At 35.9% G+C, this 27,829-nt stretch overlaps 1 protein-coding gene across 1 annotated transcript; it reads right to left on the bottom strand.

Moving 5' to 3' along the window:
• Positions 1 to 3,200: 3,200 nt before the first annotated feature.
• On the bottom strand, positions 3,201 to 4,469 carry LOC124892934. Its single transcript, XM_047404108.1, has 2 exons — positions 4,403 to 4,469; positions 3,201 to 3,847 (listed from the first exon to the last, which is right to left on the bottom strand). The coding sequence occupies exons 1-2, from the start codon at positions 4,467 to 4,469 to the stop codon at positions 3,201 to 3,203; spliced, it is 714 nt and encodes a 237-aa protein (XP_047260064.1).
• Between the last annotated feature and the right edge of the window lie 23,360 nt (positions 4,470 to 27,829).

Genomic DNA, 27,829 nt, shown 5'->3' with positions numbered 1-27,829 from the left:
CCTTTGTGGTGGTTGGAGCCTGGCTAGATGAAGCCCCTGCAGCCCTAGCTCTGATGGTTGCTTTCCATTTCTCTGTATCATCCAAAGACTCCTATCTTACCTTTTTCAATTCTTTATTTTTTGCCTTTTTCTTTGCCTTCTTTTTATCTTTTCTTTCTTCTTCACTATCCATCTCATCTCTCTTGTTCTTGTCTTTCTTTTCCCCTTTTTTCTTCTTTTTCTTCGAGGAGTCCGCAGTGAGATCAAGTATAGGAATTTCTATCTCTATATCATGCATAGCTGAACCTGTTGGCACCATAATTTTATGCTGCTATATCATCCCAACCTCAGCCTTTACCTTATCCAATGCAGCCCTGAACATAGCAAGATCAACACTTGTTATCTCTTTTTTTCGGGCATCAAATCTGTTCTCCAAATCTGAAACCCACCCAGGTAAAGTCATAAAAGGCTTTAGTGCAGCCTTGATCCTTTTGTCCACAGCAGAAGTAAGCTGTTTGACAAATGCATATAGCTATACCTCGCACCAATTACCTTTCTTATCCACCTTCATGATGTCAATCGGTTGAAATACAGAACCTGTTTCTGCTGGAGGAACTGAAGGGTTGGCTTCAGTCTCAGACACTGAAGTTGTCTATGCTAAAGAATCCTGCATATCCACATGAGTTGTTGTACCTACATCTGTAATCTGAGGGTCCACTGCTACACCTGCACCCCTGTCAAGTCTAAGATCTGGTTATACTTCATTAAAGAGAATGGGTTTATGAGTCTTCCGGGCACAAACATTTTCATCAATTCCCATAATTTTTGGTACCTTAGCTGCTTGGCATATCTCTATAATAAGACAAGGAAAAGGATAAGCACTGTCAGGCCTCGACATCCCAATCTTTATCACAACCACAATAATTTCCCCGATGCTCAAAGGAAGTTGCTGCACCAAGCTCCCTACTAAGATAGCCTGATCATCACCCAAAATATTATCTCCCTCTATGGTCATCATCCAGACTTGCACTATACCCCACCAAAATTTTTCCACTTAAGTTAGTGAGGACTTACAGATTCTCTCATTTAGGTTTGTCACCCAAGTCGGTTCTCCGTCAGCTATAATAGTGACCAACCAAGGATGTTGCTTGTCCTTTCTCTTTATTTATGCATAAAAAAAATGGTATGGTGGCCTGAGGCAAGAAGTTGGGCCTGTGCAAAAATCTATTGATGGTTCTTCCTGAGATATCAACCAATATTCCCCTTACCCAAACTTTATCAAGAAGCAGCTGATCTACTACTCTCTCACCAGGTTTGCACATGTTCTCCAACCTATCTTGGTAGTTCGCATAGAAATCCCAAACTAGTGTGGGACAAAATGTACCTCCCTTTTCTACAGTCCGTTCTAGGCCATAGTCTTTGAATTTCTTCTCCACTTCAGGGTATTTACTCAACCCTTTAGTTATGATCATTTTTCATCTTGGATTGGCCTCTTTGCATTTCTTCTATCGATTTTTTTCAGCCCAGTATTGTAGATTTCCTCAGCTCCAGGAATTTTTCATTTAGCATTGTTCCTCACTTCTGGATTTTTACCCTTGATAAGAGTCCCCCTAGGTAGAGACTCTATATACTTTTGTTGCTCAGTGGATGGGGACCCAGAAAGTGTTTTTCGGACTTAAATTCTTCATCCCCTTCTTCAGACTCAGCATGTTCAGACTCATACTGCTCAAAATCACTTTCCTCGAACCCCTCTTGCTCAGACCTGTGGTCGATTCAGTATCATCAGTATCCTCCACCTCAATTAGTGAAGGTGGTGGCATTTTATTTGGGTTCTTCTTCTTCTTTAGTATTTTGAGCAAGGGTTCCTCGTCCTTATAGTCAGATTCCTCATTAAGGAGCTTACGAGGTACATAATCTTTTTCCATTTTCCTTGGTTCTATTGGACTCTTTCGTCTTGGTGCCATTTTCATGTACCTGGACACATTATTTAACCTTAAAGATCACAAACACAAGTATATTACACATTTAGGCTCACTTATGTTTTAGGCCCCAGGAGTGACTCCAATTCTTGATAAGTCGTCATGACTGTGACGGCTTGTTACAATTTCCGTCAACCTCAGACAAAACCCAAAAAAATTTTACCATTTTGTGATGGCATTCATGATAGGTTGTCACAACTATGATAGCTTGTCACGATTGCCGTCAGAGCTAAGCAGAATCCAACTCAGATTTTTCATAGCTTGACAACATTCGTGATAGGCCGTAACGATAGTGATAGCCTATTATGGATGTCATCATATCTACCAGAAGCCAATTTTAATTTTGATCAAACTTTTGGTCCCAATTTTTGCTCAAGAATCACTTAAATTTGAATTGTGGGCTAATATTTCAAACCTTGGGCTGGCACAACAAACCCTAGGTGCGATTTTAGCCCTTTTTCTCATTGAGCTTTGTTCAAACATCTTGCATACTTGGGTTACTTTCATTCATCATACATTGCAAGAAAAGAGAAGAGTTGAAGTAGAGGATACCTGATGAAGCTTTTAACTTAGCGTCTCGCACAAAAAGAAGAGTAAAGAAGAATTTTCTTGATTATGGATTTCAAACCACTCACAAAGTGAACTTGTTTTTCTTAGAGTGTTTTGCCAAAGAAGGGAACTAAATATTAACTAAGGAAAGAAATAACTAAGAAAAAGAAGTTATAACTCAGTGGAAATTCAAAAAAGTTCGCGACTGGTCCAAGTCGGATCAGCTTAAAATTAGGCCTAGTTGACAGATTCTAAAAACCTGGGCTGACAAAAATTTTTGATGGCTATCAGGATTATGATAGCCCATCAAGATCGCCTTCAACGAAAGGCTAAGAATTTCTCAAATTTGGTCTAGCTGACGGCGTTCATGACAGCTTGTCACAATTGTGACGGCTTGTCATGGATGTCGTCATAACCTTCCAGCTGACCCTTTTCGATGTTTTCCCATTCTCTATACTAAATCCTAATTTTAAAATTAAAAACACTTGTTAAAACATAAAAAATTTTGGGTTGCCTCCCATTAGCGCCTGATTTACTGTCGCGGCATGACTAGGTTATATTGAATACTTAAACTTCGCCAAGACAACCTATTGATCCCCCTTTTCCATCCTCGTAAAAGACATCGACGATCAAGAAGGCATCCATCTTTTTTTGTTGTGACATGGGTTGCTACATTTTGAATTTTGCCTCTTTTTAACCGAGCCTAAACTTAAGCTCGTTTAACTCCATATGAACTATTACCCTTCCTGTTGCAAAGAATGGTCTTCCCAAGATAATGGGTACCTCAAAGTCCACATCACAATCCAGCACCACAAAATCAGCAGGAAGAATAAAGTCTGCAACTTTTACCAACACATGGTGCAAAATCCCAACAAGCTGCTTTATTGACCTATCTGCCACCACCAGTCTCATGTTAGTAGATGTTGGATCTTCTAAATGCAGCTTCTTACATAGAGCAAGTGGCATCATATTCACGCTGGCACCCAAATCACATAATGCCTTTGCAACATCCAAATACCCAACTTTGCACAGGATAGTGAATGTACCTAGGTTAGCCTTCTTTTGCACTAAGAATCGTGTGGAAATTGCACTACAGTGGTGGAGATTGTCCACCTGCTCACTGCTGACCTTTTTCTTCTTGGTGATGAGATCTTTCATGAACTTGGCATAGCCTGGCATTTTCTCAAGTTGCTCAACCAAAGGTACATTAATTGTCAATTGCTTGAGCATGGCCATGAAATTACCAAATTTTGCATCATCGACCTTTTTCTTCAATCGTTGAGGAAAATGGGGTAGTTGTCTAGGGATAGTATTTAACATCACTTCCTCTTCCTTCTCGTCTTTGTTTTTCAAAATATCAACAAACCCATCCAGCTTCTCAGACTCCACTGGACTACTTTCTTTAGGTTCATCAACACTTACCTTATTTTCCATAAATTTTCGCACAGAAGGGCCGCATACCATCTTACCACTCCAAGTGGTAATCGCCATACACAATTCATCATTCTATTGATTTTAAACTATATCACTAGGTAGAGTACCTATTTTTCTCTGCTTCAGTGTAGCAGAAAGTTGGCTCATCTACTGCTCCAACAGCTTAATAGAAGTAGAGTGTGAGCTAACCTAGTGACTGAGGGTAAAAAATTCACTCTTCATAGTAGATACCCCCGAGTTGGTAGCTTCAACTCCCTTCAAAAACATTTCCATCATGTCCTCCATCGACATCTTTCCAGAGCTAGTTGTTGTAGCATTTCGAGTTCTAGGAGGAACATACAAACCACTCCTGTCATTATTTTTTCTCCAGTGTTCGTGCTTCCTATCTTTATAATATGGATTGTCATAAAAGTTTCGACCTTGGGTCCCTTGTCTATTTCCTCGGAAACCCCCCTAATTACTCACATAGTTTTCCTCCACATCCGCGCCTGTAGAAACAGTACCCTGAGATTCCACAGCCTTAACCATTTTAGTTTTTCTGGATAGCAAGTGCTTGTCCATTAAGTCTATCTACGTCTTCAAATGAGCCATGTCCTAATCTCGCTCCTCGTCCCTTCTATGCTGCTCCGCAATTATACCACCAGCAACAGTCGGGCTAGCCAATATAGAATCCCTAGTGTACCAAGCCCTACTCTGCTTGGTTATTCTATTCAGCATGTCAGAAGTATCTAGAAAAGAGAGGTTAATTTATGAACCACCTGCAGTGTTGTAAACAATTGGCTTTTTCACAGAGTTGAAAGCTCTGTACAAAGTCTCCATCAAGTGCAAGTCCGTCATGTTATGGTTCGGACACTGTGCAAGTTTTTTCTTAAATCTTTTTGAGGTTTCGTGCAATGCTTCAGTCGAAAGCTTTCTAAAGTTCATAATTTCATCCCTCAACTATACCTTTCTAAAGGGTAGAAAGAATCATTCTAGGAACACATCTTTCAATTGTCTCCAATTAGTTATAAAATCGGGCTCTAATTCATTCAACCACATTGTTGCCTCTCCAGACAGAGACAACGGAAACAACCTCAACCTGATCGCATTCTGTCTCACTCCCAGATATTCAAAAGATTTGCAAATGGTAATAAAGTTCACCAAATGCATGTTCGGATCATCACCAGGCAAGCCTCCAAATAACCCCTTCAGATTTAGGAGTTGAATCATGGTACTTGTTATTCTGAATTTTACACCTGGTGCTAACGATGGAGAAATTATAGAACCTATTGCACCACCTCCATCCATTCCTTCATCATCTTTATCAGCCTCGTATTGAATAGGATGTTAACCATACCATCCTTAGACTGGACAATTTCTATTAATATTTCGATGCACTGGTGTAGCAATTTGCTCTACTAGCCTTGGGTTTTGAGGATTCAGCAATTCATCACCACCCAAGTCTTCATCATCAGGTTTCTGGTGACGAGCTTATTGACCTAAATTCTGCACATTCACCTGAGCCTTAGCCAAAGCAGCTAGTCTTTCTGCCTCCTGTTGTTCAGCCATTCTCCCTATCAGCTGAGGTTCCAGATTGATTGGTAACAGCGGTTCTCCAAAAATTCTTGTTTTTGGCATAAACAACACAGTACCTAAAATAGATAAAAACAACAAATAAACGTAATTCAAGGAAACTTAACTATGAGAAAATTTTCACGCACAAACTTTTAGTTTACAACCGTATTCCCCGGCAACAACACCATTTTGGATAACGCTCCAATTACACTCTTGAATGGGTGTAAGCGATCGTTGTTAATATAAAACCCAAGTAGGTTGGAGTCAAAGCCCACAAGGAATAGGGTGTGAACTTTGAGTTGTTTACGAAATAATTTACTAGTAGTTTGTTGTTTTCGAAAATGGGGGTTTGAGTTTCACAGAGAGTCAATTTTCACTGTTGAATTTATTGTTTGTAACAAAGATTTGATGAAATAACCAGGATTATGTTCACTAGGGCTTATAGTACATGACAGATACTAAAATTACTCGAGGTTCTCACGGTAGTTAGGATGACAGGCTATCTTTATAAATGGTATTCTCAAATGTCTCTCGACCTATTCAAGCGTCTAATTTTCTAATCCTCTCGGACTTAAGGAATCGCTTATCACTATACAGATTTTACCTTAGGTTAATCAACCTTGTTACAGCGCTGATTATTAAATGAAGCCTTTCCTAGTCCCTGTTGATAACTCACTTCCTACTGTTTATGATTTCTTTCTCAAGCAAACCAAAGTAGGTATGCCTATTGTTTGCAACCAACAGACATAAATTATAGTCTCAGAATTACCAAGAAATCCTAACACCTATTAAACCTTGAATAATTAATTAACACCTTATCATGACCTAACCCTAGATTCCATAATCCGGGTTAAAAGTGTTTAGCTGCTCATAACGCAAGAAAGAATCATGCAATTGGATTTCATAACTGAAAGGATTAACTTACAATGATTAATGAAATCGAAAGTGAACTTGTATTTTAATCACAAGGCAAAAACACTAAAATATTGTTCTTGAGATAGAGATAAAAATATCGTATGTTCTCTCCTCTGTGGATAATTAATTTTTTGATAGATGATAAAATAAAAACCCTAAGACAAGTCTTTAAATAGTCAACCCTAAATAAGGAAATAAAATTAAAATTTATGATTTTCTTCGGAATAAGTGACGACGCTTGTGACGGCCTGTCACGAAAGTCGTCAACTCCTCTGCAAATTTCAACTCCTGCTGCCTAAGGTTAACGCCCATGTTGATGGCCTATCATCATCTTGACGGCGTGTCATGGTTGCCGTCACAAAACTTCTATAGCTTTTCGTCTTTTGTTAAGGTTTATGACATCCATGACAGCCTATCACTAGGTTGGTGGCGTGTCGTGAATGTCGTCAGCCACTTGCAGCTTCTAATTTACTTCCAATTTCTGGAATTTTGCTTCCTTTATTTATGGTTCTTCCTATTCTCTGGTTTTTCTGCAAAATCAAGGTAAAATAATCAAAAACGACTAAAGTTGCTCAAGTCTTCGCAATTATTTAGAGTTAAAAGCTTCAAATGTGTTAGCATTGGCTCACACATCAGTAATTAGTTGGTTAGTTGGTGGTTTGTTGAGTTAGTTACAGAGGTTGTTAGGCAAGTGGTTAGGTTGTTAGTTGGTTATGCTAAGCTATCAATGAGCTGGAGAGAAGCTCACTCAGCTCACAACTGTCTATAAATAAGAGCAACAATCAATAATGTAAAGCTGATGGATTATAAAGTTGAGATCCTCTTTTACATTTTCCTCCATTGATTATGAATAGCTGAGCTGCTTTACTAGAATTTCACAATATATCTTCCAATTATCCTTTACTACGTTTAGAAATTGATGATAGTTTGTTAGAAATTAAGGAATTTGAAAGATCTTATGACTACAGAGAATTACATATCACATGTAATAGAGCATGGTCAGATTCTTCTTTTTATCAAATGTTGGATAACATTAGATTGGAAAAATATTGATGGATTCTCTGATTCCATAAACTCTTTCTAATCATTTAAAAATATAGTCCCCGTCTGTTGTTTTATTCCATCAATTGTATTTACTTTCTGTGAATTTATAATTATTGAAGAAGCATGCAAATATGTTGTTTAATGCTGTGAAACTAGGACACTGCCTGATTTCCCTGATTCACCAATGACTACAAAGTCCACATCTATTATCTTGGGTATCTAATTTGATACTGCAATTTTCTCCGGATCCTCCCATGATTCTAATTTGTCCAAAGCATTGCATTTAACATACACGGAATATATCATAATCTCTTGATGACACCATATGTGTTTAAATTTAAAAGTTATTTATTGTATGGTATTTGTCATCACCAGTCCTTTCCATTCATTATTCCAAAAAAAATTCCCTTCTTTATATGTCTATTAACAATGGGATCTGAAGTCCAAGCGTTCTTTTACAATTTTCTAATTCTTATGGAGTTTGAAAAGGGTCTAGCAATAAATGAGTATTAATTTCTTCTTGTAAGATGTATTAAACTATCAAACACCTTTGAGTGGTAATAGATCTTACATTATGGAAAAATATTTTTTCCATCACTGATCACTCTGGTGGGTTAAGTTGTAATGCTTCCTTTAGTAATTTGTAGTGACTGTTACCTATTTTACCCTCATAATTTCATTCATTAGGTTACTTTTTTACCTTTGTCAAAGATCTCCAACCTTACTTATTTGTTGTATGTTTTCCTGTAGACAATCATTTTCCTTTGTATCTCTCATAAGATGTATATGTCTTTTTCTCATAATTTTTAGTTATGCCACCTCCTTTGTAAGAATATTACGAACAATGATCTAGGGGGTATTTGATTCCTCAACATAGTTGTCTTCATTCATTATTTCTTTATGCATTAGTACATTATAAGTTGAGTCATACACATATTTTCCTATTTAAGGATTATGCTATCTTGCATCCCTACCTTTAATTTATCATTTGTTATGTTGTTTTAATGTCATCTACTCAAGTTTTATTTGATACGAGAACAAGAATCTAAATGCGAAAAATTAAAGATAAAGGGATAAAATGATAATGATAGAAATATAGACACAACGAAGATAACAAAAAGGCAATCAAAGGGTATTTCAAAACCTAAGACCTCCCTTGTTGATAACCAACAAGCACCTAATTCTTAGGTTGATCGTAATAGAATCAAAATCCCCTTACAACCACTGTTTCTCAGAAAATATCAACACTGTCTTTACCAAGCACTCAAAACACTCTCTAAAAGAGTTTTGTTTCAATCAATATCCAAAAACTAACTATGGAATAAAGCTAGCTCCCAAGTATTTATAGTTTACGCTAATTATTGCACATTTAGGGCCCAAAAGTAACCCAATGGCAAGAAAAGGTCCACTAGGGGCTATTTTGACCCGCTCTTGCAATGCTTGAGCATATAAAATTTGGATCCAAAGTGCCCTAGGTGTATACACCTTCCAATGGTCTTGCGAGCCCCGTTTTCCTATCCTTCAACCTCGTAAAGTCCCTTGACCCTCATTAATGGTAATCTTAATCCATGTAGTATATTTTAATAGGATTAAGGAGTTTTCAACCACCCCAATCATCATTTGTATCCTATCCAAAGGTCCGGAGGTATTTTGGCTTGTATTATCCTCCTCTTCTTGAAAAGGATTCGACCTCAAAATCAAACCTTGCAAACTCAAAGGAAGGACAAACAAACACAACATCCTCATGATATGAGGGTTAGGGTTAGTACAAATAATCATAGCATCATGCAAATATTGCACATACTTAAGATATAACCAAGGATCCTTTGTTTTAATGTTGAAAAGCTTGTTGAAAAGGTTACAAAGGAATTGTCTATGACAAATATTGACAGATAAGGAAACCACAATGGTTATAATGGCCTCAACAAGACAATAAGGTGAGACTACATTCATCTTAGGAGTCATAAGTCACAATTGCTTCATTATCTATTTAATAGACCACACCAAATATTGTACCACCAATGGTTCAAAAATCCACAAAAAAATTTCAGAGTCAAATATGTGAATGACCCACATAGCATTATCATTCAACCAAGTGAACCAACCAATAAGCTTCCTTCCTCAACATGAAAAAAATTCCAAGACTAGCATGGATATCATCATAGGCAAAGAGGTAGTATAGAAAGGAATCAAGTAAACAAGCATCATCCAAGGTACTATTATCTATAAGAAGGCTATTTGGCTCAAAAGATTTTGCACATAATACACTCAAGGATGGAATCAAATCATTTACGCACAAATTACTTTTTCCTTTCAAACAAATTTCCTTAAAAAAAGGGCCACCAATTGCAAGCATGTCACAAATAAAGGTGTCACATTCATGTAATTCATACAAAGTGTTTTCAAAAGGTAACTCTCTCCTTGACCAACAAGTAGTTAAGCTTTGGTCAAGAATGTAAACACACAATTTGAACTATCTTGGTTCTTTTTTTTATTTCCTTTCTTTAATAAAGGCTCATCATTGTTGTAAATGCCTCTCATTCGCAACTTGGGTCTACCAAGTGGATTGTAAATCCCCAAGAAGGACTTTCCATTATAGGGAAGGGATCCAACATCCTCATTCAAACTTTACTTGTCATTTAGACCAAGCATCAAGTTGGGTGTATGGGAATCACCACATCCCATTACATCACTAAGATCAAATGGAAGAATTAGCCAAGAACATGGGTCATGGCAATACTCATTTTCCCCAAATATTCCATTTTCACCATTAAGTATACCCTCTACATGACCACTGATAATTTCATAAGAAGAGAGAGGGTAGATAAAAGTATCATACAAATTAACTTCAACTAAGGTATCCTTTTGCATATACTCATTGTCAGATTCAAGATCATCACCATGAGTATTCTCATTAATAGAGGAAAACAAAGAAGATGGAATAATTTCCAAATAAGTAACACCTTTTTTGTTTAAGGGGTGAATCATCAAGTCAACACAAACCACCGCTAACATTAAAGAAGTGATAACTAAAGTCATCACAAGAATCAAGTAATTCATCCTCGTAATTATCAAACAAGGGTGGGCTGTCATATAAAGGATCTTAACTAAAATCATTTTCATAGGAAGAATCACTAATTGGGCTTCTCAAACATTCATATAAATTGAAGTTATCATCACCCAATTGATCATTCCTTTTCAAAACAGTACATCCCTTTCCCTTAAAAGTACTCTCATCTTCAAAGAAGATTTTTCCATCCTTAAGATAAATGTTGTCACACCATAGAGGGTTGTCATACGGGATATATTCCTCAAGATGAGATATATCATCAAAGTTATCCTTACCACTAGGTAATCTACTAGGAGTGATTTCATCATCTTCAAACAAGATATTTTTCCTAAAGAGAGAATGATATATCCATGAAAAGGATTTAGGACATGCAAGTTCACTCTCTAAAATACAATTATAAAGTGTCAAAGATGATTCAAACACATAGTTATTTCTTCAAGCCAAACAAGCAATTGGAGCCTCACTGAAAGTCATACTCAAAGGGTCGCACGTATTTACTTGACCAATATTTTCAATATCATCACTAACTTTAGTTTCATTAATCATATCACAAACATCCTCAAGTTGTGGGCTATTTTTGCAAACAAGGTTATCAACACAAATTTTACAAGACAATGTACCATCATTCATTGCATTGGCTTTAACATTAGGTGGACTTAAATTAATCGACAATAAGAGTCAATTCATTCATCAATAGGTTCAACTAGTGTATCCACACTCTCAATGTGCACATCATCAAAAAGAGGTAAACTATTATAATACTCACTTATAAGAAAGCTACTACTCACACTCAATAGGCTACTAGCCACACAATCATAATTTATATATACTATAGGGGAAGAGTTAGATATGTTACCTTAATTCTCTTGAGAATATTATTATTTACCTTGGGGTGAAGGTACTTCATAGGCTTTGGGAGCATCTAAGATTGCCTTCTTCAAATCTTCATAGAGAATTTTTTCTTTTTATACTTGTTCTCCTCTGCTTTCCATGTTGGTACCTATACACATGTCCTTTCTAAGAGAAGGACAAACAAAGATAGATTGAGTTGATGGAAACCCCTATACTTCACTCCTCTCAATCTCCCCTTTTTTCTCTTTTGGATTTCCACCTTGCACTTTCTTAATCCTCTAAATCTTTGGTCTCTCTTTTTTATTAGGATTAGAGTAAGTTGTCATCTTTCCTTGAACATTGAGAAGGGTAATTTTGAATATTTGGAATATGTTCTGCAAACCAATTGGTACCCAAACATAAGTGTCCAAATTCAAAGGGGAATATGTCACACCACACCTCCACATAGTATCCATCTTGGGTAAATGAAACCTTCACGCTCTAAGAGACTTTATAGTCCTCCAAGAAGTATGGGAAATGCATAGACACTCGAGATATACAATATATTCAACCATAGGAGGAGTTATGTAGTTTATATTATAACAATAATCAAGGATAAGAACACATCTCAGCACTCCAAAAATTTCTAGCTTGTCTTCTTAGATAACTATTATAAAGCTTTTTGTATCCATTTGGCACATAGATTGACCTCATGAACTCTTTTAAGGCACCCCATGTTGGATTGGGATTTATTGAAAGTTTCCACCATCTTAAGGGCGAACATTGATTGCACCTAAGGGCATATGTGGCTTGTTCGACGTTGCTCATAGTATAATCCTTGAAGATCCTTTCGCATTGCCATTCCCATTCAAGGTACACATTGGGATCTTACTCTCAAATAATGATGGATAGAGTAGAAGGACCATGACTCCTACCATACCATCTATATTTACCTTAGTTTCGGTTTCCTCATATTTGGGCACTAGGATAAGAAGAATAAGATGTAATACCCCTAGGCCTTGGGATTGCACACGTATTTATTCCCATGGGGCGACCTCTAGTATAGTTAGTATAAATATTAACTTCTATTCTATTTTGTTAAGAAGTACCACAATACGAAGAATACAAAACTTCATAATCATTACGTACATTCTCACCGTGACTCTCATAAGATGCATAAGAGAATGGGTTATACCTTACATCTCCTCTATACTCAAAGTGGAAGTGTAATACTCTTCACATGCCATATCTTTCTCATAATAACCATCATAAGGCTATTCACCATCTCCATATTCTCTATAATAACTAGGTCATCATTCATCTCACATTCTTCTTTTGAATAGTATCTCTCAATGTCACACAACTCTTGATCATGGCTACACTCTAAGCCTCTATAATCTCCATCTTTCTCATAGCCATAACTTTCTTTACCACAATCATAATCTCCTATTTTGTAGTCACAATTATCTGAGGCTACCAAAGAAATACTCCCTTATGATTCCATGTACATAAAAAATGAACAATCAAGATTAGAATTAAAATATTCACACCAACACATGTAAGATTCTCACCTTTGTAGACCTCATAATTGAATTGGCAAATATTGAGAGTTGTTTATACTCTTATGGTTCATAAGGTGTCTATCTCTCCTTGTGGCCAAAGTGAAATCTTGTTTGAATAATTCAAAGAAAATATGTAGGGACTTGAATCAATAAGTAACAATGATATAAGAAGAGAAGAGCTTGAAAGAAAATGGACGGTGAAAGAATTTGGACTCAAGAACTAATCAACCAACTTAGTAGGTGAATTACTAGTTGTTTGATAGTTTAAGAATCAAGAGATGAATTTAATAATCAAGGAATAAACCTAAGGAAATAAACCTGAGAAATTTAGAGTTTAGGAGTGTTAGTGTAAGACCCCGTAAAATTCTAACTCTAACTTAGCTCCTTAAGGCTTGATAAGAAGAAAATCCAACACTTAGAAGAATTTTTGCTAAGTGTTCAACACTTAGTCATATTTCAAGCCTCCAAACTTTTGGTATTTAGTTGGCGACCTTCCCGACCTCCATTTTTGGATTTTCAAGTTGCGTTGCGATAGGAAAACTTTCTAGTATGCCTTGGAAAAATTTCAGGCTCATTTTGTGCACATTTCAGTGGCTGAACTCACTGGTTTGAAATGCTCCCGCATTCTGGGCGCATTTTAAGCCAAAGTTTTTGGGTCAACTTCAAACGATTATAACTTTCTGTACATAATAAACAGGGAGGTCTGCTATATATAAAACGAAATATCTTTGAGTCTTCTTTCCAATGCAAGTTGTTTCATCCAAATCCAACTTTTGATTAAAGAGTTATGATCAATTTACTTAGCCTATCAGACAGTCAACAAAGGGACAGCTGCGTCTTTCTCCCTTTTCTTAAGGGAATTTCGATCATCTTCCACCCCTATGTATTCCATAAACGTGGAATAACCGCATTTTCAACTAAAATACACTCTTTTCTTTGATTTTATATCAAGAACAAGAAGATGGTTTTCAATTGGAGATTTAATTTCAAGAAATTCTCTCCGTCAATCTTTGTAGAATCAAGTATTAAGGTATGCATAGTGTTCATCCATGGATTCCTTTCATCCATGGATCTCAAGAATCAAGTTTTAAGTTATCTATCATGAATATTTTGTTGTGGGGTATTTATAATTATGTTGTTGATGTTAAATTGAGTTTTAATTCGATGAGTTATCTCAAGAATCATGAAAACTAATTTATTTATGGTATTATTCATATGAACTTTATGTTGAGTTCTTGAGATTTGCAAGTTCGATGTTATACCCATAATATTGATATATGTTAATTGATGAATGAAATATCCATGTTTCCCATGTGTGTTGAATTATGACTATTATATGTTGAAAACCTTGATATGTGAATAGGTGGTTATGGTCATGAATTGGGAGCATGTTATATACACCTAAGTATAAAACCATGCCTTTCAAGTGTTTGTGAAAATGTTCAAGTGAATGAATTGTGCCTTGTAATCCATTAGTGATCTAAATAATGAATTCATGTTAATACTACATGATCTAAATGATTTTCATGTTGAAGCTATGTCTTGCAAGTGTTTGACAAATAGTTCATGAAAGTTAAGTAATGGAACTATATTATGTTAGCATGTATACCAGTTCATGTCATGCAAGTGAAATTAAAATTATGAAATTATGATATATTAAGATACATTCCTATTCATGTACAAGATTATGATTATCAAGTGCTTTCATGAAATCCCCAACTTATGGTATTATGAATTGCGGACTTTAGTCCTATGATCAAGAATTGTCATATTGTGTCAGTTTCGTTCTATCGAGTCCTGGGGCACTTGTACCCAAAAAATATAGTTGTGTGCCTAGATCCATGTCATGTTTTCACGATACTCTCATTCAAGCCATGTTCAGTAGACTTCTGTCAGTCTCATGACTCAAGAAAACTCATGTAAATGTAGTATCAGTCCATTCCTACTCAGTACTCAGTAACTTTAGTACTCTTAGTCAGTCCTCAGATCTCAGTAGTATTTCGTCAGTCAGCAGAACTCAATAAACTTAGCTAAGAAATAAAACAGTATTAATTTAGTTCAGTTAATCATGTTCAGAGTCTAATCAGATGGGAGTACAAATTAGCACTGAGTGAACCCAAGGATGGGGACACACACTTTTAGATGAGGGTGTGATCCTTAGAAGTCATCCTTGCATACCAAAACTATGTAGCCAGCATAGGTTGATACATCAACACCATCAGATGAGGGTTGATGAGGTGGATAAACACCGCCAGATGAGGACCCTACCGTTCTCTTTTGCGGACACTGACAGATGAGGGTTACTCATGGCTTGTCTCTACCAGTGGCGTGGTATTGACACCTTTCCAATTAGGGCAGCGATTGGACCCCAGCTCAGCTATAATAGTACACATGGGGCATGTCGGTTAAATAACTACTTCTCATAGTTTCAGTATCAGTCTCAGTAAAAGAACTCAAATAGTTCTTAAGAATATCAGGACTGTCACAGTCATCTCAGATATAGTACGGAACTAATATAGTTCCATCAGATTCAGGACTGTCAAATACAGTCACTCATGTTATCAGTAATTCAGTTATCAAAACTCATGTTATCAGTTATCAGTACTCATGATATATCAGTTATATGGAACTCATGTTATCAGTATTCAGATTCAGGACTGTTAGATACAGTTATTCAGATTAGTTCTTCATAATTCATAACTATCAGAAACAATCATTCAGTTATCAATATCAGTAAACCCAGATATTCATATCGGTAAACTCAGTATCCTAGTAGTAATAACTCAGATATCAGTAAATCCATGTTTTACACCCTTTTTTTATACTCCAAAAGATTTGTTTTAGGTTTCAAAATTGTTTTATTATCAAAGTGACAAAAGCTGAAAATTTCTTTCGAAAAAGAAACATTTACATTTTTATTCAGAGTCACCACTTGGCATAAATCAGGTGTGCCAAGTCACCTTTGGAAACCCTTTTCAAAACCATTTGACTCTTTAAACTGGTTTGCGAACAGAGATTCTAGCTAAAAAATTCTGTTGACCGAGGGAAAGGTGTTAGGCACCCCTCGATCCCGTGGTTTGATCTTGGTCTCTTGGTGGAGCATATTGGCTAATTTGAACACTATGAGATGTATAAACCAAACAAACATGCAAAACAAACAATCGCACTTAAACAAAACAAGTTCAAAAAATGATGTTCAATTCGAGTTATACAGTCCAGAAAAATAGAAAAATACAGTAATGTAAAATCCTATTCTGAACTAATTTTAGACTAAACTCCAATGCCTCAATCGATGCCTCGGGCCTTCATCACAAACGTCCTCTGAGTACAAATACCTCGGGGCATTCCCCGGACAAAAATAATACAAGTACTTCGGGGCATTTCCCGACCAAATGATACATCCGAATTAAACACGATAAACTAGAAACCAAACATTCGCAAGCACATTAAACATTCCAAACAATTCATAAACACATCACTCCTAAGTTTTGCCTACCTAAACTGACGTTTGACTATCCATTTCAATATATCATAATTCTATCATATTCCAACAATATTAATGCTTATTACGAATTAAACAAAACAACAATAAACCAAAGTTAATCTAAATTCAACTTTTTATCAATTTCTCAATTCCATCCCCAAACAACCAATTTCAATTCTCAAATGAGATACCATTTCACCAAAATCATAATCAAGCAAACCAACCATGAGTACACGCATTCATCACCAACAAGGACCCAATAACACACAATATTCAATCCAACACCAAATATAATAAAAAATGAAATAAAAAGAGAAAAAAAAGTAGAATTGGACCTCAATTTAAAGCTTTAGAACTCAATGTTATTCGAATAAAGAGAGTCTGCACCCGGAAACCTCGAGCCGAACCTTAACACCAACAATCCAACTCGACAAGTAATGACCCGTTCACCGTCACTTTTCACGCCATTACTATTCACATTTTTACTGTTCACTCCATTACTATTCATGCCATTACTATTCATGCTGTTACTGCTCACCGGCGCATTTTATTTTATTTATTTTATTTTTTTCTTGTGAGGAAGATTATTTTATGATTTTTGTTATTGTGGAGAAGATGATGATTCAAGAATGAGCCTCTTTTTTTTCCTCTTAGAATTTTTCTTTTATAATGGGCATGGATTTGTTATGATGTGGGAATTTTAATGGGTCCCACATATATTCTTTCTTTGTGGACAAGAAAAAGGAGGGGGGATCACATGGGTAGTTAGGGTGGTGATGATTGGAATAATGTGAGGTGGTTGTATTTTATTGGAGGGGTTGTTAGGAGGTTTTAAAAGAAGATAAAATTTGTTATCTTTTGTTATTTGAATAAAGACACATAAATAAATAAATAAATAAATAAATAGGTAAAAAGATAAAGTGATTATTTATTTATTTTTCTTGTGGAAAAATTACCACACGGATAGGATACATGGTAAGATGGGATAAACGATGAAACTAAGTTGTGAATGGACGAAATTAGGTGTCTACATCATGCCCCATTTGAATGTAAACACGAAGTATTTTCAGAAAATGAAATAGACAATGAGACAGAATTTTGTTCCGACCATTATTCAAAAGCGATAAAATAGAAGGAGGGTAACCAACTCTTGACTTTGGATAACCTACCCAAGTGACGAGGGAATTAAGTCACAAGTATCTCAAAGGATTGGAAAGAGAATGGACTATAGCGAGTTGGAGTGTTGAGTGAGGTACCGTCGAGGTTCCGATCCGCAGCTCTATCATTATATCAAAAAATGAAAATTACAAGTTAAAAACATAAATGAAAATTACAAAAATCTTATCTATGTAGCTTCTTAGACTCTTGACTTGCTATTTCATCACCCTGTTCTTCAGGCGGGCTCCTGACTTGTAATTTCTTCAACTTATTGCTTGCCTTTCAACTTCTTCACCCTATTCTCCAAGAAGGTTCCTGACTTGCTATTTTTAATCTGTTGACTTTCAAGTTAATCAATTTGTTACTTGACTTTCAAATTCTTCACCATGTTACTTGACTTTTTATTTATTCACCCTATTCTTCAGGCTGGCTCCTAAAATTACATCAAAACTAAAAAGAAAATTATCCCAAACAAAGAAATGCATCTTATATGAGTTAATTGGAATAATTCAACTAGAAAGGTATGTCTTGTAGGAATCAATGGGAATGACTCAACTAAAAGGTACATCTAATAGGAATCAAAAGGAGATACCTCAACTAAAAGGTACATCTTATAGGAATCAAGTGAAATGACTCGACTAAAAGGTAAGTCTGATAGGAATCAAAAGGAGATGACTTGACTAAAAGGTACATCTTATAGGAATCCAAGGAAATGACTCAACTAAAATGGGTGCCTTATAGAAATCCTGGGAAATGACTCGACTAAAAGGTACATCTTATAGGAATCCAGGGAAATGACTTGACTAAAAGGTACGTTTTATAGGAATCAAAGGGGATGACTCGACTAAAAGGTACATCTTCTAGGGTTCAAGGGGAATGACTCAACTAAAAGGTACATCTTATAGGAATCAAGTGGGATGAATCGACTAAAAGGTACGCCTTATAAGAATTAAAAGGAGATGACTCGACTAAAATATACGTCTGATAGGAATCAAGGGGGATGACTCGACTAAAAGGTACATCTTCTAGGGTTTAAGGGGAATAACTTGACTAAAACGTACATCTTATACGAATCAAGTGGGATGACTCGACTAAAAGGTATGCCTTATAGGAATCAAGGGGGGTGACTCGACTAAAAGGTACATCTTCTAGGGGTCAAGGGGAATGAATCGACTAAAAGGTACGCCTTATAGGAATCAAGGGGGTGACTCGAATAAAAGGTACATCTTCTAGGGGTCAAGAGGAATGACTCGACTTAAAGGTATGTCTGATAAGAATCAAAAGGAGATGACTCGACTAAAAGGTATGTCTTATAGGAATCTAGGGAAATGACTCTACTAAAAGGTACATCTTATAGGAATCAAGGGAAATGACTCGACTAAAAGGTACGTCTGATTGGAATCAAGGGGGATGACTCGACTAAAAGGTACGTATTCTAGGAATCAATGAGAATGACTCAACTAAAAGGTACGTCTTCTAGGAATCAAAGGGAATGACTCGACTAAAAGGTACGTCTTATAGAAATCAAGTGGGATGAATCAAATAAGAGGTACGTCTTATAAGAATCAAGGGAAATGACTCAACTAGAAGGTACATCTCCTAGGAGTAAAGGTTCAATTTAAGAAGTGTATCATCTAACAAATGCAAACTGAAATCCCTGGAAAAGTGTGTCTCCGAAGGATATAGAATGATGAATTTTTACCATGATTTGACTATCAAACCTATGTAGCAATATTGATTCCTGCATTTATAAAAGTGAGGCATTGCAGCCCTTGATATTTATGCTCTGAAGTCCTTACTTTGAAGGTAATATGTTTCCTGTTTCATCAAATAAAACTTGTGAGTTTAAAACATGGTGGTTGGTTTGTGGCTTTGGCTTTCATGGCAAACTCCCTTGTCTTCATCAAATTTAACCTTGCTTCCATCCATTACATATATCATTGACTTGATGCATCATTGACTCAAGCTCAAATTATTAAGAGCGACTTTGAAACAAACATAGTATCTTTATTTTGCCATGCTCTTCAGATAAACCCTTTGAACTTTGGTATTTCCATGAGTGCCCAGACTTATCTGTTGACAGAACTTTATGTATGCCTTATTTTGGCTCACAATCATGTCTTTTGTATGTACTGGCTCTTTTTTCTTGCTTTGTGCAATTAAAGAAGCCAGTAGCTAGTTTTGAAATCTTTTCTCACATATTTTGACACGATCTTGACTCAAAGACAAGAGAAAAATGACAGTGACTTTTATTTGGATAACTAACTCAAGAAAATAAAATAAAAATAAAGAAGAGAGAGAAAATACAGTAAATGTGCTCATTTAGACAAAAAATAAAAAAATTATCTAAAAATGATAGTCAACTCTAATGGTTATTCCATGATTTTTGGATTAAGAAGCTTGATCTTTTCATCCAAATTTTCTACCCATTGTTGTTGAGTTAATGTCCTTGAAACCGAGTTGCTTCAATTGCATTTAAAACCCCATTCGGCTAGTGGCGCCTTGAAGGGTTTTTTCCAACAAGCTTCTCTCATTTTTTTTCCTCTAATGACACTCTCTTATCTTTATTTCCTTTATCTCACAGTCGTCTTACGGTTCCCGTGAGAGTTTTCACTAATAAGACTTTCTCATTTTTATCTCTCTTAACTTACCATTGTCTTATAGTGCCCGTGAGGGTTTTCACCAATAAGACTCTCTCATTTTTATTTCTCTCCTAATTTCTTATGCTGAGGAAGACAAGTAGTTCCCAAATGCATCATCATATCCTTGCATGCTTAGTCTTAATATCCTTGAAGATTGATCTGAAGGTCTTTCTTTGGTTGTAATTTAGCTTTTGGATAGGGTAAGAAAGAAAGGATGGCATGGGGCCCAAATGACACTTGAAGTGGGGTAGGACTTACAACTTTTGGAATCGACTCAAACAATGAGGAGTAACTCATGCCCCAATTTCTTTTGACTGGGAAATTCTAAACTTTTATTTGGTTGGACCGAGCCCTGAGTAGGGCAGCCTACGTATCTCACCCTCAAGAGAGGAGAATCAGGTCATGAGTAGTTCTGGCATCTTGTTTTGCTTAATTCTGATTTCTTTTTTCCTTTTCTTTCTTTTGTTGACTCTTTTTCTTTGTGATTTTTCTGACTCTAATTTTCTTGACACTCTTTTCTTCCCTTTTGGACACATTTTCCTCTCCTTCTTTTGAAAATTTTTCTGACTCTAGTCTTTTACTCGACACTTTTCTTTTGAGATTTGTTGACTCTATCTCAATTTTAAAAGAGGGGTATGAAAGAAAATAACACTAAGGCTTAAATGCGGTAAACAAAAGATGACATAATATTTGGATAGCAAATGAAATGGCTTTGTCATATCAATCCTTGAAGATGCTATTACATAGCATGGAATGTGAAAGTAGATGATCAATATCACTTATGACATGTTTTATAGCACTAACTTGCCCAAGTTATATGTGCCACCTCTTCTTCTACACTTGCCGAACATAAAACTCCACCTTTGTGTACATCCCTCACATTGAATGACTTATGCTTTTGTGGAGTTGATTTTGTTCTGATCCTCGGGAGCACACATGCGCTATTTGACCTAATTGAGCTATGTTTTTCAATTGATGACCAATTTATTCTTGTGATTCTCAAAATAAATGGCCTTAATTTTCAAAGAAGGCTTAAACTTATCTCTAAATGTCTTAGCACTCTACATATTTTCTCAGATGCTCTCTTTTTCTAACTTCAAACCTCTAATTCAATGTTCATGATTAAATTGGATTTTAAGATCTAGCTAAAATTTCTGTTAGCATGTCATGTCACTAGAGTCAAAATAAATTGTACTGTGGAAAGAAAATAAAAAAACACATATTTAAAACACAAAGGAAAAAAGGACACTCTATTTAAATAAAATAAAAGACATAAGGGTTTTAACATAAATGGACAAAACAAGATAGATCCCGAACTACAACCCTGAAATAATTCGGATAACAGGAAATAAAACAAAACAAACTACCAGACCTCTTCCTATGAGGGAGAGGGGTATCTTTTCAATTGCTCAGCCTGACAAATTAGCCACTGGTTTGCATATCAACATGATGATAGCTTTCCTCGCTGTCAATGTTCTGCACCATAATTGATCTATCCTGAATCATCTTTTCAATTTCTCTTTCCAAAGCCTGACAATCATCAATATTGTCACCATGAACATTAGAATGATATGACCATCATACACTAGGGTCAAAATTTCTTAAATGTGGATTAGGTGTATACCCAAGGAGAGGAGTAATCATGCCCCTCTGTCTCAATCTCTGGAACAAACTGGCATAGGATTTCCCAATAGGCATGAAATTATCCTTTGCTCCCTCCTCTTTGCGAACTCTAGCCTTGGATGAAACTTGGATTTAGAGGTTCCTTGGTAAATTTGTGGGGGTCGAGGACGATGTTCAGGAACAGGTGAATGCCATTGTGGATAAGAAGATGGATGGGTACACAATTGTCTGTTGTTCAAAGGACATTGAGAATTGGAATGGAACTCCTTGGATTTTGAAAAGACGAGCCTCATTGCAGATGAGTAAGTGGATTTGATATGTAATCCTGGGATTGAGGCTGACAATATTGGTGAGTTAGACCTCCCAAACTTTGTTTTGGCCCTGTCATGATAATAGGTGTGTTTTCTTTCTTCTTTCCTTCATTTTTCCTTGATTGATTGTAATATCGTCCCAAATGTTTCACAGAATCATTATGTCCACCAAGCTCCTCAAATTTTGATGTCTCAAAGTTTGTAGGAAGGTTAACACTTAAAAACATGCCCCAATTTTTATATGAAATATCTTCATATCCCACAAGTCCCAAGGAACTTTTTACATTATTTTGTACACTCTTAACTTTCCCAACCATTTTCTCGGGCTCTTCTAGCATGCTAGGATGCTTGGTAAGAAATTTTGGCAGGCTCAAGAGTACAGCAATGATCATCAAGATCCTTAAACATGGGTCCACTAGCCCAAGTGGAAGCCTTACTAGAAGGTTGAGCAATAAAAGCATAGACGGTATATGGTGCAATGAATGTGGTAGAATTATACTGAGGAGCTAAAGAAAGAGTAGTGGAAGTATTGAGGTGTGTTTGATGTGGAATGGATTATGAGGCATGTTGTGGTGCATCAGCAACAGTAGGAAACTGATTTTGCAATTTTGGTGGAAGACTTAAAGTATTTACAGGGTCAAAAGGAGGGAACAGAGGTGGAGGCATCCCACTGGCCCAAGATCAGTACATTTCTATCATTTCTTGTATCGGTCTCAAATTCTCTTCCTTTAAACTCTCAATTTTCTGACTCTTCGTTTCATCCATGATGCCACTCTCTATATCCTTGTTGGACACAACTAACCCTTCTTTAGGTGTGATATGGAGGACCGGTCGGGAAGCCATAAATCAACCACCTTAAACTAACTGAACAAGAGGCAAAAATTATGTTAGAGTTCAACATTTTTCTTCAAAACCTTTTTTTCATTTAGAAAATATCACCAAACCCAAGAAGGGCACCAACGTATCTCACCCCCGAAAGAGGAGAATCGGGTGTGCGTAGTTCGTGAAGTCTTGCCAAAATGGACAGTCAAACTCTTTTTTCATTCTTTTTCTTTTTGTTAAAATTTTAAAAAGAAAAGAAAATAAATTGTGAAAAGAATTGATGAAAATCTTTTTTGCATTTTTCAGGTTAAAAATCCCTATACAAAGTGAAACCTATGATTACCAAAGAAAATCTTTTGGAGTTTTCAATTTGAATTTACTACAAAGATGAAACTTGAACCTATTAAAGAAAAATCTTTTTGTAGTTTTCTTTTATAACATGTATACAACACCTACTCTAACTGAAGAGTGAATAAAATTGTTTTGGATATTTCGAATAAGATCCCCGAACCAACAATAGGCTGCCTAAGTATCTCACTCCCGAGAGAGGAGAATTAGGGGTGCGTAGTTCGTCCAGATTGGACAATTAAGGATTAAATGACAAACTAAACCCTTAATTGAGAGACGCAACTAAAGACAGACGATAAAAATAAAATCTTTTGGATTTTTAATTAGAAACTAATACCAATATAAAAATGTACAAAGCTCCTATTGAAAGGAAAAAATTTTTGGAGTTCTCGAATTGTGAATACTTACTAAAGAAAAAAAGAAAAATCTTTTTAACGTTTTTTATTTTTTGGAAAATGAATTCAAAAAGTAAAAAAACATTTTTTTTGAATTGTAAAAAACAAAAGCCATAAAGAACCCTAAAAACTACCAAATCTCTTTTTTTCTTCACTCCTTTTTATCATTTTTTCCAACAATTTCTTGTCTACACACTTTACTTCTAACACATGCTTTTGCCCAAATCAGTCTGTCAAATAACGTTGTTACCCTCGAAGATGCAACATTTAGCATGTAGGGATCCCTTAGAGGTGAGTTTCCTAAAACGGACCAAGCGGGTCCCTCTAGGTCTCAATATGATGCAGATAAGCATGACCTAAAGGCTGACCTATGTTGGGTTCACTAACAAGGTTGTTCGAGCTAGCGTTTGGTCGATAGTGGCTGCTTTAGCTTTCCACCATCTCCATACCAGCCAACAGCTCCCCCTCCTAAGATAAGGATGACTCAACTAGAGGTCTACGGACTTGTTGCAGAAAAAATGACTTGGGTTATGCACATGATGCCAGATATAAAGCGGTAACACATAAGATAAAAACTATAAACAAAGAGCACGTAGGCACTCAACAAAGAAAAAAAAGTAACACAAAACAACACAAACAATATCTATACACCCATAATGCCAAACTAAGCCGATACAACTCCAAAAATAAGCTTGAATTCTAAAATGATCCCCAACAGAGTCTCCAGAGCTGTCACACCATTTTTTCATACTCCAAAAGATTCATTTTATGTTTAGAAAGGGTTTTATTATCAAAGTGACAAAAGATAAAAATTTGTTTCAAAAAATGAACATTTACATTTTTATTCAGAGTCGCCACTTGGCATAAATCAGGTGTACCAAGTCACCTTTGGAAACCCTTTTTCCAAACCATTTGACTCTTTAAACTGGTTTGCGAACAGAGATTCCGGCTAAGGAATTCTGTTGACTGAGGGGAAGGTGTTAGGCACCCTTCGATCCCATGGTTCGATCATGGTCGATTGGTGGAGCGTATCGGCTAATTTAAACACTACGAGACGTATAAACCAAACAAACATGAAAAACAAACATTCACACCAAAACAAAACAAGTTCAAAAAATAATGTTCAGTCTGATTTATACAGTCCAAAAAAATAGAAAAATACAAAAATGTAAAATGCTATTCTAAACTAATTTTAGACTATACTCCAATGCCTCAACCGATGCCTCGGGCCTTCATCACGAATGTCCTCCGAGTACAAATACTTTAGGGAATTCCCCGAATAAAAATAATACAAGTACTTTGGGTCATTCCCCGACCAAATGATGCATTCTAATTAAACACGATAAACTAAAAACCAAACATTTGCACGCACATTAAACATTCAAAACAATTCATAAACACATCACTCCTAATTTTTCCTACCCAAACCGACGTTTGCCTATCCATTTCAACATATCATAATTCTATCATATTCCAACAATATTAATTCTCATTACAAATTAAACAAAACAACAATAAACCAAAGTTAATCTAAATTTAACTTTTTATTAATTTCTCAGTTCAATCCCCAAACAACCAATTTCAATTCTCAAACGAGATACCATTTCACCAAAACCATAATCAAGCAAACCAACCATAAGTCAACATAAACACGCATTCATCACCAACAAGGATCCAATAACACATAATATTTAATCCAACACCAAATATAATAAAAAATGAAATAAAAAGAGAAAGAGAGTAGAATTGGATCTCAGTTTGAAGCTTTCAAACTCAATGTTATTCGAATAAAGAGAGTCTGCACCTGGAAACCTCGAGTGGAACCTTAACACCAATAATCCAACTCGAAAAGTAATAACCTGTTCACCGTCACTTTTCACACCGTTACTGTTCACGCAGTTACTGATCACCGACGTATTTTATTTTGTTGTTGTTATTTTTGTTCTTATGAGGAAGATTATTTTGTGATTTTTGTTACTGTGGAGAAGATGATGATCCAAGAATGAGCCTCTTTTTTTCCCTCTTAGAATTTTCCTTTTATAATGGGTATGGATTTGTTATGATGTGGGAATTTTGGTAGGTCCCACATATATTCTTTCTTTGTGGATAAGAAAAAAGAGGGGGGGATCACATAGGTAGTTAGTGTGGTGATGATTGGAATAATGTAAGATGGTTTTATTTTATTGGAGGGGTTGTTAGGAGGTTTTAAAAGAAGACAAAAATTTTTATCTTTTGTTATTTTGCTAAAGACACATAAATAAATAAATAGGTAAAAAGATAAAGTGATTATTAATTTTGTTTTTCTTGTGGAAAAATTACCACGTGGATAGGATACGTGGTAAGACGGGATAAAAGATGAAACTATATTGTGAAGGGACGAAATTACGTGTCTACACCATGTTATCAGTAGACTGAGTAGTCAGAACTCAGTATTCAGGCCTATCATGATGTCAGTTACAGTTACGTATTCATGCATGTATTCTTATGTTCATGTCATTATGTAAGTTAGTATAGTTCATGCATATGAACCCAATGCATTCAGCCTGCCTCACTTGCATACTCAGTACATTCAAACGTACTAACGCATTTGCGCTATGGTGTTTCTTTTTATTTTACATTATAGGTTCTGAGATACGAATTCCAGATCAGCAGTAGCTGTAGCATTCAAGTACTCTGAGTTGCAGTGAGTCCTTTTCATTCAAGGATTACATGATTATTTTATTATTATTTAGTATTTCAGTTCAATTTTGCTAGATGGAGTTAGTTGGGGACATGTCCCATTCAACTCTTTATTAAGATAGGTAGAGGCTTTTCAGTCAATAGCATGCTCAGATTTCAACTTATTTCAGTTGTTTGGGGTATTTCATACCCCACCAGATGTTATATTTTATCATATTTGAACCTTATGGCCTTATAGATTTTATGTGTTCCGCATTTATTCAGTATATTATGTAGTGTATAGGTACAGATATCAGTCATGGGTTAACTTTCAATCCGTCAGGATTATAACCACCGTCTAGCATTTCGGTTCAAAAAATTAGGGCGTTACAAACTTGGTATCAGAGCCTAAGGTTCAACAATGTCCTAGGAAGTCTGAAAAGCCACATCTAGTTGAGTCTTGTATATGGGTGTGTTGTGCACCACACTTATGTGCAGGAGGCTATGAGATATTTTAGGAAAGTTTCCCTTCTTTCATGTCTCAGATCGTGCTATAGAAAAGTCCTCTAAGAAACTCATGTAGATTTCCATCATGTTCCACACATGTCAACTCCACCTTACTTAAAGGTAATAGAAATAGTGAAGCTAAAGTTCCAAAAGCTAGGGCTTTCTCAGATAGTCCCTACGGATGGTTATGTGATTGGCCACAAACTCAGAAATACCCTATCATTCCCCATCTCATAGCTATTAAAACTCAGTTACTATCTCAGATACAGTTTCAGTAATCAGTGTTTGGTCCCAGAATTCAGCATTTCAGTATTAGTCTAAACCTCAGTTACAGTGAAAGTTCATAAATAAATATTTGGTAAAGGACTCAGATAGTCCTACAGAACCATAGCTTCAGTTACCAATTACTTAGCCTCAAAATTTAGTACTTCTATACCAGCTACAGTCTTAGTTATAATGTCATCTTCAGTTTAGTAACCAGATCAGAAACTTAGTTCAATTTTAGGTTTGCTTGAACATAGCGTATAATTATCAGTTACTCAGTTATCAGTGTTTCAGTACTCTAATTTATAGACTATTTTAGAACCATGTCACAAGTTTGGTGTCGCATTCACAAATAATACAGAATTCAGGAATCCATGCTCAGTCACCTCATGTTACTCAGTTGTCATTACCTTCTATGCATAATACTCTATAAATTTAGTCCACCTATTCAGGGGAAGTATAGTTCAGCCTTACAGTCCCAGTATTCAGCTACCAGTTGTTCAGTTAATCAGATAAGTTAGTGTATTTATGCCCTTATGCTCAGTACCCACATAAATCTTTTTAGCAGTCCCATATATAGTGTATGAGGCTTAGTCACTTCATTTTAAATGATGTTCATAAGCCTCAACTCATCTTATCGAATTCTAATCAGGATGTGATTTTTGTACTCTGCTATCTTATACAAACAAGTTCATACAGT

This window comes from Capsicum annuum, unplaced genomic scaffold (assembly GCF_002878395.1).
Source record: "Capsicum annuum cultivar UCD-10X-F1 unplaced genomic scaffold, UCD10Xv1.1 ctg5210, whole genome shotgun sequence".
Taxonomy (NCBI): Eukaryota; Viridiplantae; Streptophyta; class Magnoliopsida; order Solanales; family Solanaceae; genus Capsicum; species Capsicum annuum.
Note: the sequence above shows the minus strand (reverse complement) of the source record. Positions and strands in the feature narration are given on the sequence as shown.

Bases quoted from the DNA above. Each gene is read 5' to 3' on its own strand.
- LOC124892934 (XM_047404108.1), bottom strand. From the start codon at position 4,469: ATGGTTAAGGCTGTGGAATCTCAGGGTACTGTTTCTACAGGCGCGGAT. The intron at 3,848-4,402 runs GTAATTAGGGGG...TGAAAAACAAAG, and splicing joins TGTGGAGGAAAACTATGTGA to ACGAGAAGGAAGAGGAAGTG.